The sequence below is a fragment of the Theobroma cacao genome, chromosome 3 (genome assembly GCF_000208745.1).
Source record: "Theobroma cacao cultivar B97-61/B2 chromosome 3, Criollo_cocoa_genome_V2, whole genome shotgun sequence".
In the NCBI taxonomy this organism is placed as follows: domain Eukaryota; kingdom Viridiplantae; phylum Streptophyta; class Magnoliopsida; order Malvales; family Malvaceae; genus Theobroma; species Theobroma cacao.
In genome coordinates this window covers 1,541,195-1,557,371 of record NC_030852.1, presented here as the reverse complement: position 1 = coordinate 1,557,371, position 16,177 = coordinate 1,541,195, and the positions used below count along the sequence as shown (strand labels likewise).

At 34.7% G+C, this 16,177-nt stretch overlaps 1 protein-coding gene, 1 long non-coding RNA gene and 1 other non-coding gene across 9 annotated transcripts; 1 reads left to right on the top strand and 2 right to left on the bottom strand.

The window, feature by feature from the left end:
* On the bottom strand, positions 4,194 to 4,266 carry TRNAA-UGC. The gene has a single exon. It is a non-coding gene; the product is annotated as a tRNA-Ala (tRNA).
* On the bottom strand, positions 6,958 to 11,964 carry LOC18604023 (jmjC domain-containing protein 4). Of its 3 annotated transcripts, XM_007036314.2 has the most exons (9): positions 11,627 to 11,964; positions 11,316 to 11,474; positions 10,313 to 10,475; positions 10,045 to 10,162; positions 9,173 to 9,242; positions 9,000 to 9,080; positions 8,561 to 8,617; positions 8,348 to 8,459; positions 6,958 to 7,950 (listed from the first exon to the last, which is right to left on the bottom strand). In XM_007036314.2, the coding sequence occupies exons 1-9, from the start codon at positions 11,834 to 11,836 to the stop codon at positions 7,463 to 7,465; spliced, it is 1,458 nt and encodes a 485-aa protein (XP_007036376.2). In that variant the 5' UTR covers positions 11,837 to 11,964; the 3' UTR covers positions 6,958 to 7,462. The 3 variants fall into 3 exon arrangements, with proteins under 3 accessions (XP_007036376.2, XP_017973190.1, XP_017973191.1); XM_018117701.1 differs by lacking the exon at positions 10,313 to 10,475 and having other exon boundaries at positions 10,008 to 10,162; XM_018117702.1 differs by lacking the exon at positions 10,313 to 10,475 and having other exon boundaries at positions 11,363 to 11,474.
* LOC18604022 lies at positions 12,091 to 15,776 on the top strand. 5 transcript variants are annotated; one of them, XR_001927166.1, is made up of 7 exons: positions 12,091 to 12,213; positions 12,770 to 12,935; positions 13,023 to 13,250; positions 13,385 to 13,668; positions 13,877 to 14,207; positions 14,677 to 14,764; positions 14,869 to 15,776. It is a non-coding gene; the product is annotated as an uncharacterized LOC18604022 (long non-coding RNA). The 5 variants fall into 5 exon arrangements; XR_001927168.1 differs by having other exon boundaries at positions 14,677 to 15,154; positions 15,252 to 15,776; XR_001927167.1 differs by having other exon boundaries at positions 14,677 to 15,154; positions 15,223 to 15,776.

The following is a 16,177-nucleotide window of genomic DNA, read 5'->3' as shown; positions in this document are numbered from 1 at the left end:
TTTTTTTTATATATATATATATATATATATATATATATATATATATATATATATATATATATATATATATATGTAAAAGTTACGTTCACAATAAAGAATCACGTTTTATATAATAATTCAATGACAGGACCAATATATCAATGGACAAATTCAACAATACATTAGACGAAGTTCATATACGACGAGATTTGAATATGAACTTTAATATTTCAGGTTTCCTCTTTATCGCGAAAACAAAATCTTTGAGAATTGCTATTGAGGCAAAATCACATGGGCTTGTAATGAAAATAATTTAATTTTGAAAAAAATTGTTCTTTATTAGGTTTTTTAATCAAATAAATTCAACTTTAACCATTATTTTTAATAAAACCATAAAGTTATAAAATTTAAAAAAGTAAAATTTGTGAAATTTGAATTTTGAACTTTGAACTTTGAAAAACATATTTTTTTAAAATTTAATTTTATATAATATTTTTAGAAAAATTTTATCAAAATTAAATTTATTTGATCAAAAATCAAACAAAAACAAATAAAATGGGACAACACCAAATATTCCATTATCCACCTTTACAGTCATTTTAAGTAAGATTTGCAAGCAAATCTTATCATGTTCATCCATCATGTTAAGTTCTCCATTACTATCTTTAAAATTAATCATCCCTGGTAACGACACGTGGCCTTACTTTTTTAATAATGAGAAAACATAATACTTAAAAAATTATTGATTTATTTAAAAAATTAAATAAATTTTTATTTTTTATTGAATTTAATTAAATTCTTATATTTTTATTTTAGATTAAATAAACCCTTATGATTTTTTTTTTGAATTTGGAAGAAGAGGGATTCAAATCCCTGCTTTTTAAATAAAAGATCATATATCAATCAATGAGTCAAATCTCGAGTATTTTTATAATTAATAGTTAATTATTTGTTATTAATTAAAATATTACTTGTTATTTGATATCCATAAGAAATTTCAATGTGAAAAACATTGTAAATTTCGATTAACATTAACAGTTGTGTATATAAATATCATAATATAGGAGGAGAAATTATGACATGGACAAAATTGCTAATTTCAATTAATATTAATGGTTACGCGTATAAATAACATGATATGAAGGGTCTATATAAAATAATTTTTCCCTACTAACCGTATAGAAGAAGAAATGCACCTAATATGATGTGGTGAGTAAATTGAGTCATTTAGGGTCGGCACTTGTATGGGCCATGGTGTCCTAATTTTAGCTACAAATTAAACCCGTATGGTTTAAGAAAAGAAGCAAAGACTCAGTTCCTGAAAATGACCCAAATCCTACATCTTCACCATACATTTGGCTTTCTTCTAATCAAAGTTATTGGTCATCGAAATAAAGAAAAATATGGGATTTTAGTTTTACATAAAAATAAAAAATAATTATACTATAAATCAATAAAATAATTTTTTAATTATATGATTATTTCTAATCAAATATAGTTTTGCTTTTTATTAGTTTTATAATAACTTTTCATAGTTAAAACGTAGAACAAAAAAGGAAACAATAATCTATTCTAATAATAATAATAATAATGTACTAATATGATTTTACTCTTTACATGAAAATTTTAATATAAAAACATTATGAGATGTAAAAAATATAAAAAAGTTAGTAAATGCAGCAATAAAACAAATCTTAATTATTCTAATTATAAGTATTGATGAAGCAAATGATTATCACTCCAATTAATTATGGAGATAAACAAATCTAACCCAAACTAGCCTAACAATAAGCACTTTATAATAGGATACCTTATACTACCCGACCCAATTTTATAAAATTAGATTTCTTATAATCGAGTTTAGATAGTAAAATTATCTCAGGTTTGGACAATGATCATAGAGTACACACTACCTGAACCTAAATTTAAACTTCAATTTATTTTTTTACAAGTTAATTTTAATTTATTAATTTTAATTTTATTAATAATATATAAAAATTGATTTTAAATTTATTTTTGTTTTGGGGTTGAATTTTTTTTTTATAAATATTTATAATCGAATTCGAATACGAATAATTAGTGTTAATTTCTAATTGTGTTCGGATAAAATATTAAATAATTAAATTTTAATTCGATTTAAATTCAAATATCTTAAAATTAACGAATACCATATCGGTTATTATACCTATTGATCAAATTCTTTGAAGTTTCAAATTAGTTAATGAAACAAAAAGAAAAAGAAAAGTCTCCAGCATATCATCTACTGCCCTAGTTGCATTTCCTTGGCAATATCCAACATTGGGCCATGCATGCAACCTTGTTTCATTTCATAACAAAATTTTATCCTGTCAAGAAATTATCCAGCCTTTTCTGCTTGGGAATTTGAAGAGGATAAAACCCACGAAAACTGCTTGGCATTAGTGTGGGGATCATGCTTGGTCCTAGAAAGGTATATATATGGGAAAACATCATTGGCTAGAACTAGAAGCAATGGCTGCATGATATTTACCTCATTGCCACTTTGCCAAAGATTTGTCGTGTCAGAAACAAAAACCTGCCTGCACGCAGCAGGATCCTGAAAACATATACGTCGGAGACATCCTGGTTGCAGATGATCGAATCCCTGTCCACCCACAGGAACATTCGGGGAGGACACGTGGAGGGAGACGTGGCATGGAAAGGGACACGTGGAAGACAGCTGTTGGGCTTTGTGGTGCCATGATGGAGATTCCTCGAAAATAGGTTAAACAAAGGAAAGTGGGGTGCTGGGCCTGCGGGTGGGAGGAGAGCATCATCATCATCATCATCATGAGCCTAGGTCTGGCCGTATCTGTGATCACTTTCCTTGTGCTCTATTGAAGTGTAGGTCGTGAATTTGTGACCACATGCATCGTGTTAGAGACGCTGTCTTTATCCGTTGGTTTCCATATTTTCCTTGAATCTTTCTTTTTTCTCGAGAAAGTGACAATGATGGGAAGAAGAATGAGCAGCATCTGCTGGGGTGATGGCAGATTCTTTTTACTTGGTCAAGGGGAGACGAATATGAAAGGAGGGGTGCCTCGTGGGTATGTTTCTGCTGAAAACAACACACTATCCTCAAGTTGTAGTCCCAGATCACTACAATGTTTGAGAGAGTGAACAAAACAGCTGGTCCTCCATTTCGTTGTTGGATGCTTCTGCTCTTTCTTTTCAATCTAATGGTAGCTTTCAGATGAATAGAAAAATCTTCATCAGTTTTCTTTAGGTATTGGAATCGTTGTCCAACAACAAAAATCGACGTAATTTTATCGTATATATCGAGATTTTCAAACAGAAACGTATTCAACGTCTAAATTAAGATAGAAATACTGCTAACACGAATTGAATTTATAAAGTAATTTAACATTATTAAAGATCACAAGATACAAAAGGTATGAGATGACAACGAGGAAATCCCTTTCTATTGGAACCAAGAAATGTTTTAACCAGTCATTTCCCTTGCAAACATTATAAAAGAGCAATGTTGTCTTTTTCTCCTTGAGGAAAAGGGATATATTTCTAAACATTCTTACATTTATCTTAATTTTTTTGGACAAATTTCATCTACATTTCTCGTGGTTTCAAATTATTTTCGCATGACATTTTACAGCTTTTTTTTTTCCAAACGAAATAATTTGAATTTTTTTTCCAATTAGCATTATGTGGATAACTTTTATTTTCGCAAGAGATTAGATTAATTTTGATTTGATAACATTTTGACAATGTTACGGAAAAAAAAAAATTAACAGCTTAACTCCTATGAGAATGAAAGTTATACATAGAGTAAGAAAGCATAGGATGTTATATGAAAAAAATTGAAACCACAAAAACCGACAGAGTTAACTCTTTTTTTTTTTTTGTTGGTTTCGATCTGTTTGGTGGTTTATATTTTTTGGACTATAGGAGAAGGGGTGTTAATAGTAATTTGCGCACTTGGTTGCACAAAATTTTACATCAGGTTGTGTAGTTTCATTGTGTGTTTTTCTTAATGGACCCTGAAGTAAAATCGTTTTGAGCAATATGGGCTATTTATTGGATGGATGGGGTCCAACAAAGGTATAAGGCTTGGGCTATAGGCCCACTATTTAAAGGCCATCTCGACCTTGTTTGCAGGGTTGGGTCTTTGATTCCTATAGTTTCATTAATGGTTAAGCGTCAGCCCAATTTCATTGGTTTTGCAGGAAAAGACAAAAATATGGAGATGCGGGGGATCGAACCCCGTGCCTCTCGCATGCAAAGCGAGCGCTCTACCATTTGAGCTACATCCCCACTTGATGTGAGGTGAAACATCTTTTTATCCTGATTGGTGATTAACAAAAACAATTTGCCTTCATTCAAATTTAAATACTCGAATTGAAAATTCACTAATTTTACTTAAATTATTAATTAAAATTAACTTATTAAAAAATAAAATTTAAAATCATATTTATAATAATCAATAAATTTTGATAAATATTATATTAATTATAAGTAATCACATGATATGATTCATTAATTTTTAACAAAATTATATGATATGATTTGTTTGTTAATGTGATCATGTAATGGTTGATGCGATTAAATAATTAAATAACATAATCAAGTCATCTAACCAGATCATACGTGGTCTGGGTATTAATTGCCAATTTGGCCAAATGGTTGCCACTTGCTGGATAGAGTCAGTGTTGTCTGCATATAGATGTAAGCATGACTTGATAAAGTGTTGCCTAAAACATGGAAAAATGAAAGCAACCAGTATTGGAAATTTGTCATGGTTTCTACCTAAATAGACTACCCTTCTTGTCACTTGCTAAGTGCAAAAGAACCATAAAGAAAAAAGGGCACATCTCTGCAACATATCAACTTCATTTTTACATCCCCTTTTATTTTCTTTTATTTTCTTTTATTTTCAAGGGCTGCAACTGATTCAGATAGATGGGTGAAGTGTGCAATAAAAGTAGGACTTTTTTGTTGCTCGATGACTGTATTAATGGTGTAACTAGAGTGTAAAGTTGAGGGCATGGAAACTCAAGTATGGTTTCTTTTTCTGGTCTCTTATGTTAAACCATTGGGACTTCTGCTGGCACAATGATGCAACTGCCCTTTTCAGTGATTCTGGTCCGCACACCAAGACTCCAATGTTAGAACCATCAGTTTCATTTAGGAACTTGGAGAATACATCTGATGAGAATCCAAATGTGTTAGAACAATTGCTGGCAAAAAGTTACAAAAGTATGTCAGAGTGAAGGGCAGATATGACAATACCTTCAAAATTAGACCTTCCTCCAAAATGGACTTCATGATCCTCAACCGCACCTTTACTTTCAATTGAACTAAGTTCCTTTACTTTTTCTGCCTTTAGGCAGATAAGTGGTATTTCTTTCTTCAGCTTTCTCCATCTCAGATTAATTGCTACCAAGGTGGTGCATGCTAGAGATGTGATGAACGAGGATATGATGAGTATATCAGCAATCCAAGAGGGGCTCTTTTCTTTTGGTGCCTTGTTTTTGGAGGAATGGTTTCAGTTTCTGTGTTTTGTGAACCCTTTTTTTCATTATATTGAATCATAATGATCAGATGCTTAATAGATCTGTCAATATGCTTTTATCCAAAAAAATGAAAAAGGATCTGTTCATATGGCTTTAGGATTAACTTTGTTTTTCTCTTTTAGCATCACCCTTAATCATATCCTAACCAGTTTCCTCCACAAAGCAAATGATGGATTAAATGGATAAGCCATGTGGGGTAACTTGGAATTGAATCCATAAAAAGTGGCAGCTGGAGTTTTCTCTACATGACTCGATGAGATTTATTCCAATTATAATTGTGTTTGTGCACTGCAAGATGGATAAATCAAATCTAGCAAAGAAAATGAAGGTCTGATTGCTCTTCTAGAAAACGAAATCACCAATACCAGGTGATTAGATGAAGTCTAGACCTAGCTTATCTTGTGAGTTTGGCCTTCCAAGATGGTGCAGAATTGGAAAACCTTCAAAACACAAACTACTGAACTCTGAATAACAGTAACTATATCAGGTTTCGATGTCCCAAAAATAAGTGAAATATCAAGGACAGGCTGCATCCTAGTCCTGGAAAAAGGACAAACTTAACTTATTTTGAATGCACTTGCCATGAATTCCCCATCCCCTTTTTCTTTCGAATGCACTTGCCATTTATCCTGGTCCTGCAAATGATATAGAGCAAGCATTTTCAGCTAGAAGGAAGGCAAACAAAGGAAAAGCAGCCTCAAATATGGTTTAATATTCTTAGTTACAAGGGAAATAATTCCAGAGAGTGAGATATCAGTTGTTGGTTAAGAAACCAGTGTTTGTTTTTTTAATAGTTAAGTTCTAGGAGAGACGATCTCAATCTGAGGTAGGACTGCATTAGGATATGCATGTCAGTATAAAATTGTGAAATAACACTGACATACCATGGTATCATGACAGAGATGATAATCAAACTCCTTTGATTCTAATGCCTATATATGGTTTAAAATGCTATTCCATTGATGAGTATCCTTCTTCCTAGACCACACCTGTCTGGGAAATAGTTTAGTGTCTCTTTGAACAGATATCAGATAACATTGCAGTTATAAACATATATCATCAAATCATCCACATGCAACACACATGCAGCAAAAACTAGTTGTTATAAACAAATATTGATGTTATGGTGTATCTAATTCTATCTAACCAAATAAAATCTCTCCAGGTAACATTTTGGGACAACAGGATGAGGGCTACAGTGTTAGCCATTTAGATTGCTTGTGCGGTGGCATCCCCAAATAATTATTCTCATTTGGAAATTTGTGAACCATTTATTTCCTTTTGCTTCCTCAATCTTCTCATAATCTTCAACAGCTTTCTAGCTTAACATTTGTGGTTCAAGCTTTCCAATCAAAGTGTACCCTTTATTCAAGCATAATTCTAGTAACTAATTAGCATTACTAATCCTTAGTGCAGGCTTACAAGGAGAGCATTAGACAAGAACTCAAGAACATGATAGTCATTATCAAAAACAAAAGCCAAAACATGTATAGTTGACTACAAAGAAAACAAAAAGGAGGCTACATGTTTACACTTTTGCACTGTTTTCACAATCTAATGAGAAACAGTTTTGTCTAATCAAATCAAGGGTCATTTTGAATCTGCTCACAAATTGCAAAGCAATGATGACATGAAGTGCCAGGCTCGAGCACAGAAAAGAGAATTTCTGGTCTGGCATTTGATTTGTAACAGAGGAAGAGAATGCATTTTTCAAGCAACTCTAGTTTCCCTGTATCCAGGCTGTTTGATCCAAAACCATCGTTTGCTACATGCTATTTGACTTTGGTTATGCTTAAGTCATTAGATTCTCAGCTTCACATGTGAATTAAGCACATACATGATTACTGAGAAGAGCACACAATAACAGAAATGCATCTCTATGTAACTTAGAGAACAGGCCATTTACAGCCACTGCAACATAGAGGGGAAAAAATGTGCTAATTTTGCTGACGTGGCTGGGCATCATATAACACAGACAGCAAAGTGTTCTGTTCAGTGCCATTGCCACTAAGTTTTGAAACGGCATAGTCTATAAATTTAACAAGATCTTCAGGACTACAAACTCGAGATCCATAATTCTCAAATTCAGCCATCAAAACTTTCCTCATAGTACAGCTCCAATTCTCTTGTTCATGGATCACTGCATATATTCTGCCCAAACCACTGCATAGTTTAAGAAACTTAGGATCACTTAGAGATTCTCTCAAATCCAGGATGCCAAGATTTCCTTGCACACCACCTTCAGATTTCATCTTCAATGCTATTTTCCGCATAGATGCAAGGTTTTGAGCAAAATGCTGCACCATATCAGACCAATGCCTGTTTGAACTTTTGGACTTTGATTCATTATGTATATAATACAGTTCCACCACATTGGCTAATGAAAAGCGTGATATGAAGATGAAGAAGTCATTAAAATTCATGCCTGTAGAAAGAGGACCAACTTGTAAATAAAATATTATAAAGAGAATTGCAATTTATAATTTTCAAAAAAAAAAAAAGAGAATTGCAATTTTGGCATATCAATTATCATGGTAAGTTGCAGAACAAACTCAAATCATGTTATCCACAAAAATATACACAAGGACTTTGAAATTCTTTAGTGGTACCAACTATAAGAATTTTTCAGAAAATCAGTAAATAACATGGCACTAGATGATGTAGTTATTCTTTTTGTATCTAATCAATAAGACATTCCACTAAAGTTAGGATTCAGCCATGAAAACCACCTAGAAGGAAAAAGGAAAACACAGTTTGGTCCAAGAAAAATCTGCCATTGAACATGTGGTAAATTAGCATCCCTATCAAGATTAATGATATACCTGTGTTTGCTGCAAGATTACGTTGACAGAGACCTTCAAAATTGTCACAGATGTCTTTGATATCCTCTATGTACTCCTTGGCCTCCTTGTAGTCTCTTAATAGCAGATCCCACTGAAAGAATAAATAACTTCATAAGACATATTTCATATTCCATAGAAGAACTGGGTTTATCTTATGTTTGTGAAATACCAGTCAGTAGTAACTGCACCTACCACCCAAGAGAGATTGTAGGCATTGAACCAGTTGTGGTTTATTGATATTGTGTCCTCCTGAAAAAAAAATTATGTTATGAGAACATGTTTAAGGAGATCTACCATTCAGCACAGGCAATAAGGCTATCTATAAAGAAATCATTTAGGAAATAATGGCATCTCTATGGCTTGAATTAGGACTAGAGTTTTAGGCAAACTACAGCGATGCAGGAGCTTTGGAACCTATGATTTAATAGACTGCAAAACTGCCTTTTACCCCTCTTTTTATGTTAGAACCACCCTAAAAGAATTGATCAGCCAATGTCCTTTCCTTCCTCTCTCCCTTTCATTTATCATACTCTATAGTCTATTCTCCTGACTGGTTACATTTTTAAATTGCATACCTCCAAAGTATTGACAATATTTGGAGAGAACACAAAAAAGAAAAGGAATTAGTTACCAGATTATGGACTTGATGGTACCATCCACTAGGCACAAAGATAATTTCATTCTGTTCCTGTATGCATTCCATCCAGATTGCCTACACATAATATGAACATAAGAACATATGACTAAGGTGTTCAGCAGAGAGAAATTACAATTACAATTTGAAGCTCTAGAATGATGGGTTACCTTCTTAAAACCAGAGAATTTAGTTTCACTAATGTCATCAAAGATATTATAGACAGAGCTTTTCATGTTCCTGAAGTAAAATACAATGGCAGTTAAGAAACAATGAACCTAAAGACATGCGACAAGTGGAAGGTGCTTTCTTGTAACAGCAATCAGCTCCAATTGGCTATAATAGAAAGTGAGAATACAGACAATATCATTGGCATTTGTGATCACAACTCCACAAAACAATTCAGGTAAATTTTTATCTTGATGACTTTCATCTTTCTCTTGCCTCATTCCAATAGTTTTTGCCATTAGGTGACAATGCATATGGATCAAGACCACAAACCTGAACCCTAGGCCAAAATCACTAGAGGAGAGCTGCATAACCACCTGGTCCATATAAGGCAAGACGTACCTAGTCACAAGTTCGGGCAGCATACTAGGCTAATTTATGGCCCACCGTGCGTAGGAGACAGGTAGCACACATGCATCACCCCTAATTCTTAGGACATTGAGGTTCTTATTTAAAAGAGCACATCCCACCAAGGTAAGGGATCTCTCAAACACTCTTTACTTTTATTCTGCCTCTATAGCACCTTCACACCTTTGAAGTGTCAAAGCAGGACAAACTCCAGCACCTCCTAGGCCTCCTCTTGCTTTTTCTTTTTTCTTTTTTTCAGGTTTCTCCACTGCATCTTGCCCTTCTCTTGGGTTCCAGCGACGATAACAATAAATGCCAAAGAAACAGTTGTTATAGTTCTAATTAGTAGTCAAATACCCTTTCAGTTTTTTAGTAAGTCCCTTCCCTAAGTCTAAGAAACCTACAAAAGTTAAATGTCAAAAGATACACCTGTCTAATAATACATAGCGCAAGAAGTTGTGCATGCCTGTCAAACAGAAGATGGCATTGCAGAGGAGGCAGAAAAAGCCACTTCTTCTTGCCACACACGTTGGCTGACCAACTATATGATCTGAAAACATCAGCATGAAGAGGTGTCCAGGATCCTGCACAAGAGATTTAAATAGTTAGATAGTTGCCTTTAGGCTAAATATTCATGGATACAGAATAATAACTAAGCATCTTTATTGACGAGGTATATATCTATAGTATATCCAATCACAGAGATAAAGAGATTGCTGCGTCTATACTCAGACCTTTTGCTCCCATATACACAAAACGATAATCAGAGCAACATATATCATTATTCTCTTGGTTAGTGTCTGGATCGTCATGCATACGATAATTGTCAAGATAAAAATTGAGCCAATCATCAGTAAAAAACACCGGAGTTTTGTACGCTAGATATTCTGGATACTCCTGACAAAGAGATTGAAAAGGATATGAATGACTAAGACAACTAAGCTGCTGTAGTAACATATGTACATACAGCATAACAGAAAATCTTAATCGCATCCACAAAATTGGCATGTTTTGGGTAATAACTATTAGTTTTGTTAAGAACAAGATTTTGCAAAATAAAATATGTAAAGTTGGAGCAAACACAAAATGACCAACAAAAACAACAGCAATATTATAATCATCATGAACAACAACAAAGAGAAAAAAAAAAAGAAAAGAAAAGGGAGGGCAGATAATTTGACATGATGCCAGAACAACAATGACCACAACGGCACATTAACGTATTTCATAGTTTGAGAAATCTAGTCTCTTCAAATCTTACCTAAACAGTTTTGTAAGTTGACATATATTTCTCCTTTGTTTCACATATAATTAGGGCAAAAAACCTAGATGTCTATGATTCTGTTCACCAAGAGATTCCAAGACTTCCATCATATGCTACTGCATCTTTAGAGTTAATAGTACATTTTGATGGTTCACATAAATACATCCAAGTGCACTGATTTCTAACAATCTGACATATTGCAATGTGCAATTAGAATGAAACTCTAGGAAACTCTACCACATACCTAGAAAACTTTCATTCCCACTAACAATTTCTAATAAAGAGGGTGAACGTACACTCCAAAAAGCTTAGCGTTTTAACAAACTGTTTTTAACAAACTGCAATGATATATGAGTTCTCAAAACAATATTGCTTGAGAATCGACAATCAGGAAGATTAGAGGTGAACAAAGAGTGGAACCACCATGAAACAATCATCAAGTTAATAGTAATTATCAAAAGCTTATAAGGCACCTTCACAAAATGCCAGTCCTTCAAATAAAGCACCGACTTGCCATTACCATTACCATCAAGGTCCTCTACAGAACCCTGAAGCCAGTGATTAACAAACTCCAAAACAGACATCTCTACCCTTTTCTGATCAGTGAATTCCCTTGTACCACAATCTGCAACCTATGAACACAATACATAAATTCAAGGGAATTAAATCAAACAGCCAAAACCCCAAATCTACAAAGAATCCAAAACGAGTGAAACTGACACCAATCTGTCCTAAAAACAATTAAAAAAACAAAAAAGATGCAAAATTTAGAAAGAATAAATACCTGAACTTTGGATTTACCAAAATGGGTAGAGAAGAAATGGAGGTTAGGTTGTCCATTGGAGGAAACCCAGTCTTTGCAAGCTCCCCAATCATCCATCAAACCAGTTAAAACCACAGGCTGGTTTTTGGCTAAGTATCTTTCAGCAAACTCACTATAGGAAAGTTCTCTTCCATTTACCTTCTCAATCTGCCCCCCAATCTTTATACCCATTTTCCCTTTGCCTCTGTTTTCCTTGACGGCTCAGTTAATTATGATCTTCAGACAAAGGGAATCACTCAGGACTAGTTCCGAGTGGTTTTTGAGTTGAGTTGGACACGTGCGTTAAACCCGAAATGTCATTTTCAGTTTAAACGTAGAAAAAGCCACGTGGCTTCTCAGCGTAGGTTAGGAAATGATAATTGGGAAAAGTCGTCGTGTACGGACGCTCGCCACAGAAATGAAGGTGGCAAACAAAATATCCCACCCGCCGCAGCTCCTACACTCCTGCTCGTGCTCTAAACTGAAGTGCTGGGTTAATTTTAGAAGACATGGCGGATTCATGCTATTCAGCCTCGGAAGGGTGCCAAACCACCTTCTTCTGCTGAACAGTAAGTGTTATTTACTTGTTCTTTTCATTTGGTTTTCATATCTGTCTTTTTTTTTTTTACACTTCTGGAGTGAAAAAGAATAAAAGTTTATTCCTTTTTGAGCTTTGATGAAACTTTGTAGTCGAAGTTATGATAAATGTGCTTATATTCGTTTGAATTTGGCTTTTCTTTAGTTTGGTGATCGATTTCTAATGAAATTTGGTTGCTTTCTGGTTCCAAACAGACGTAGTTAAGGGAAATAAATTAAATTATGATCATTTATATTTTACATATGATGAACAATTATGTTAGTATGTATTTGGATGATCATGAATTGATGATTTCTCCTGAACGTGATCATCCTTGTCTGTTTGAGGATATAATACTCTGTTTTGGCAGCAGTTTGGTGTGTAATAATGTTTGTTTTGGAAGGATATGGAGTGATCCCTTCTTACTACATATTCTAGTGGGAATCAGTTGTTTGCTTGTTTGCAAAACTTACTTTGAGGTTGTCCTGGTAAATGTTATTTGGTTCAACCCTTTTCAGTGGCATAATTTCTGTGATATTATGAATCAGGAAATTAAGTAAAAAGGATTCCTCCACCACAATTTTCGACTGCAAGAAGTCTCCCAACCATCTTATTGTTGATGAAGTTATCGATGATGATAATTCCTTGGTTGCCATGCACCCTAATGCAATGGACAAGCTTCAGCTTTTCTGAGGAGATACGGTTTTAATAGAGGTGAGTGTTATCTCTTATTACCCTGCTTGGTGTTAGATATACTTCTGTTAACTGGAGAATCTACTAATCTTCTTTTTTGTGGTTCAGGGTAAGAAGAGAAGGGACACAGTTTGCATTGTTCTTGCCGATGAACAATGTGAAGGACAAAAATTTAGAATGATCAAGGTTGTAAGATCCAATCTAAGAGTACACCTTGGGATGTTGTGTCTGTTCTTCATCACTGTCCTTATGTGAAGCATGGGAACCCAGTTCATATCCTTCCAATTGATGATACAAGTGATGGTTTAACTATTGACCTAGGTGTATTTCTGCAGTGTAAGTTTTATTTTATACTTTTCCTCCTTTAAGGAGAAATCTATTTCATTCTCTTTTTTTTTTGTTTACCTTTTGTTTCTCTTAATTATTAGATTATTCTGACATTATGTAACCGTTGCTTCCTGGTTCAATAGCATACTTTCTGGAAGATTACCCACCTGTAAGAAAAGGTGACATTTTCATAGCTAAAGGTGCAATAAGAACTGCTGAATTTAAAGTAATCGACACAGACCCTCGTGTTGTTGTACCAGATACAATTGTAAACTGGGAAGGAGAGCCTATTACAGCCGTTACAAATATGCTACAGAGAAAGTATTGTAGCCTGGTGAATATCATGTTGTTGCACCAGATACTATTGTAACCTGGTGAATATGTCAGTGTGACTGCAAAATACGCTATTAGAGGAAGTATTGAGAAGGTAAGATATATCCTTCAGCATGAAATGCCTAACATATTTGCATAAGCATGCCTAATCATGAAATCTCAAGTTGTTCAAGTACATAGGCTAAAGATATTTGTTGGTACCACACAAGTTGGATACAATTATTAATCTTTTGTTTATATTTTCGTTCTCTTCTTTTCTGCTATGTGAGTTTTATGTGTATGTTTTGTTTTCATGCTACTAGCTGGGGATGTCAGGATCCTGGGAGGGAGAAAAAGAAGAGAGAAAACCCTGAAAAAATTGAAGAAGATGAAATTGATGATGTTGCTGATATAAAAGGCAGCACTTTGAGGAATCAATAAAACATGCTCGCTGAAGTGTTAGCAATGAGATATCAGGAAGTACCAGCTCTTTCCTCAGATATAGCAGCAATCCCATGTATTTGGTTCTGGATTTCGTTTTCCAGAAAGAAGAGAAAATGCCACCAGAGGAGCATCAGACCCATTTTCTTCTGCCGCAGCTGCTGGTGATGATGATGATCTGTACAGCTGAATTGAAACCATTTCATTTTGAAGGTATGCAGTCTGTAACATGCAGTTGCACAACAATATAGTCCATGTGATATGTTCATTATGAAAGAACTAGTGTTTGGCATTCTATTTTAGTTTCTAATTATTTCCATGTTTATTGTCATTTAAGAATTTTATGGTCTCTGATTAGAAGTGCGTTATCATATTGAGCAAGGCTTGATCTATCTTGGCTATTGTACACTGGTATTCTGGTTTGGTTTCTTTGAATTGGTTAAGGCCCGCTATGGTGCCATTGGATATTGGCTGTGCTTAACCGTTTGAGCCCATAGCCTTGACATTGGGTTGAATCAGTCAAATAAAGCATCTCTGAATGGCATCTAATTGGCAAGATTTTGTACCATCGTTTAAGAATGGTTAGAGGCTACTTAGAGCAATTGAAATTGACACGACTCTGTCGACAAACATTCTTGACAGCAATCAATCTGTACGTAGTAAATTTTCTACCACTTTGCAGCGCTTGTTACACATGGGATGGGGTTCTAAAGAACGGAGTTGTTGGCCATTAAACCTTGCCCTGGAAAATGTGATGTTAACATCAAAAGGTAAGGAATCAGGAGATTAGAAAGTTGTGTGTTTTTTTAGGACCAAACATATCCTGGTAAGCAGAAAAGGGTTATTATTGTTTTCATGGTGAAAAAAATTACAGAGCAGAAAACCTGAGGATTCACCTTCTGATTCTATAAATTGCTGAACCAATGGTCATAATGACAAAGCTGTGCTGAAAGTGATCCATCATTAGTCCGTCCTTTGCCCCTATCTTTCGACTTGATGACCTATGGGGTGATGTGGGATCGCCTCCCCTGCTGCATGTGGTGGACCTTTTTACCTTTAGATTTCCTCACTAACAAAATACAGCATTCATCATGTCCTTGCGGGATATGTTGGAAATCTTTGATGTGCCTTTTCTTCTTCCCAGTTTCCCAAAATATATGGTAAATGGTTTATTTTCCTTCTCTTAATTCTTTATTGGTACAAATCAGAATACATGGTTTATTTCCAGGAGGTCTTGTTCTTTGTTTCGCGAATCAGGCCCATCGCACCAGATGATAATCTCCCATGAGGGCTCCATTAGGTTGTAAAAGTCTCTGGATTTTTTTGTCAGCTTTACCACATGCGGCAGGTAAATGCAAATCAGGTGCTGAAGTAGCTATTTAACTTGATTTCTCTTGCTGCATTAGGAAATAGTAGTAGTAATGTTGATTTTACTGTCAGAAAACTTCCTGGAAGTTTTTCATTTGCATCTGATTAGAAAAGGAAGAGACGAAAGCTGATGCATGGGTGTGAATTTGCCAACTGCTGCTAATTAAACTTAACCAAGACTGACATGATCAAAAGGTTGCTTGGAATTTGGATGCATAACCAGTCTCCGAAGCTGATGAGTAAGTTATTTGAGAAAGACAGACAGCCAGCCAGCCAACCAAACGTACTGATCGAAAGTGCATGCAAATTTGTAGATTGATTTAACATTTGAAGGGATGTCTCGTTTTGCTTGTAGTTGTAGCTAGAAGCTTTGTTTTTTCACATGATCACATCCCCAATATTCCATTATCAAAATGTTGATAATTCTTGTACTAGCAGGTTGCATCCATCTCACATGGTGGGGACCTTGATGGGTTTCCAAGGCGTCCTCTCCTTATCCTTAAAAACAATTATACATGGAAAGAGAAAGAGAGAAAAGGAGAGAGAGAGATTGGGAAGGCTAATCATTGCCGACATTTCCTCACAGCCACACATCCTCCTCCTCTCCCTCCTTTCCTCATTCCCAAGGGAGTGAAAAATCATTCTCGAAAACGCCTTTTATAAACCTTGCAGACGCCATACAGCACACATCCTTTAAGATCAATGGTTTCCACAGAAAATTATAGAAAATGACTTCACGTCCAAGCAGCATTTCCATGTTCCCCTACGTCATTATCTGCCTTTTCTTGTTTTGCATCTGTTTCTTGCATTTTGAT

Excerpts from the sequence above, each read along its gene's own strand:
- LOC18604023 (XM_007036314.2), bottom strand. The coding sequence starts at position 11,836 with ATGGGTATAAAGATTGGGGGGCAGATTGAGAAGGTAAATGGAAGAGAA. Across the intron at positions 9,243-10,044 it reads TGCCATCTTCTGTTTGACAG|GAACATGAAAAGCTCTGTCT; the intron begins GCATGCACAACT and ends ATTTTACTTCAG. Across the intron at positions 7,951-8,347 it reads TAATCTTGCAGCAAACACAG|GCATGAATTTTAATGACTTC; the intron begins GTATATCATTAA and ends CTCTTTCTACAG.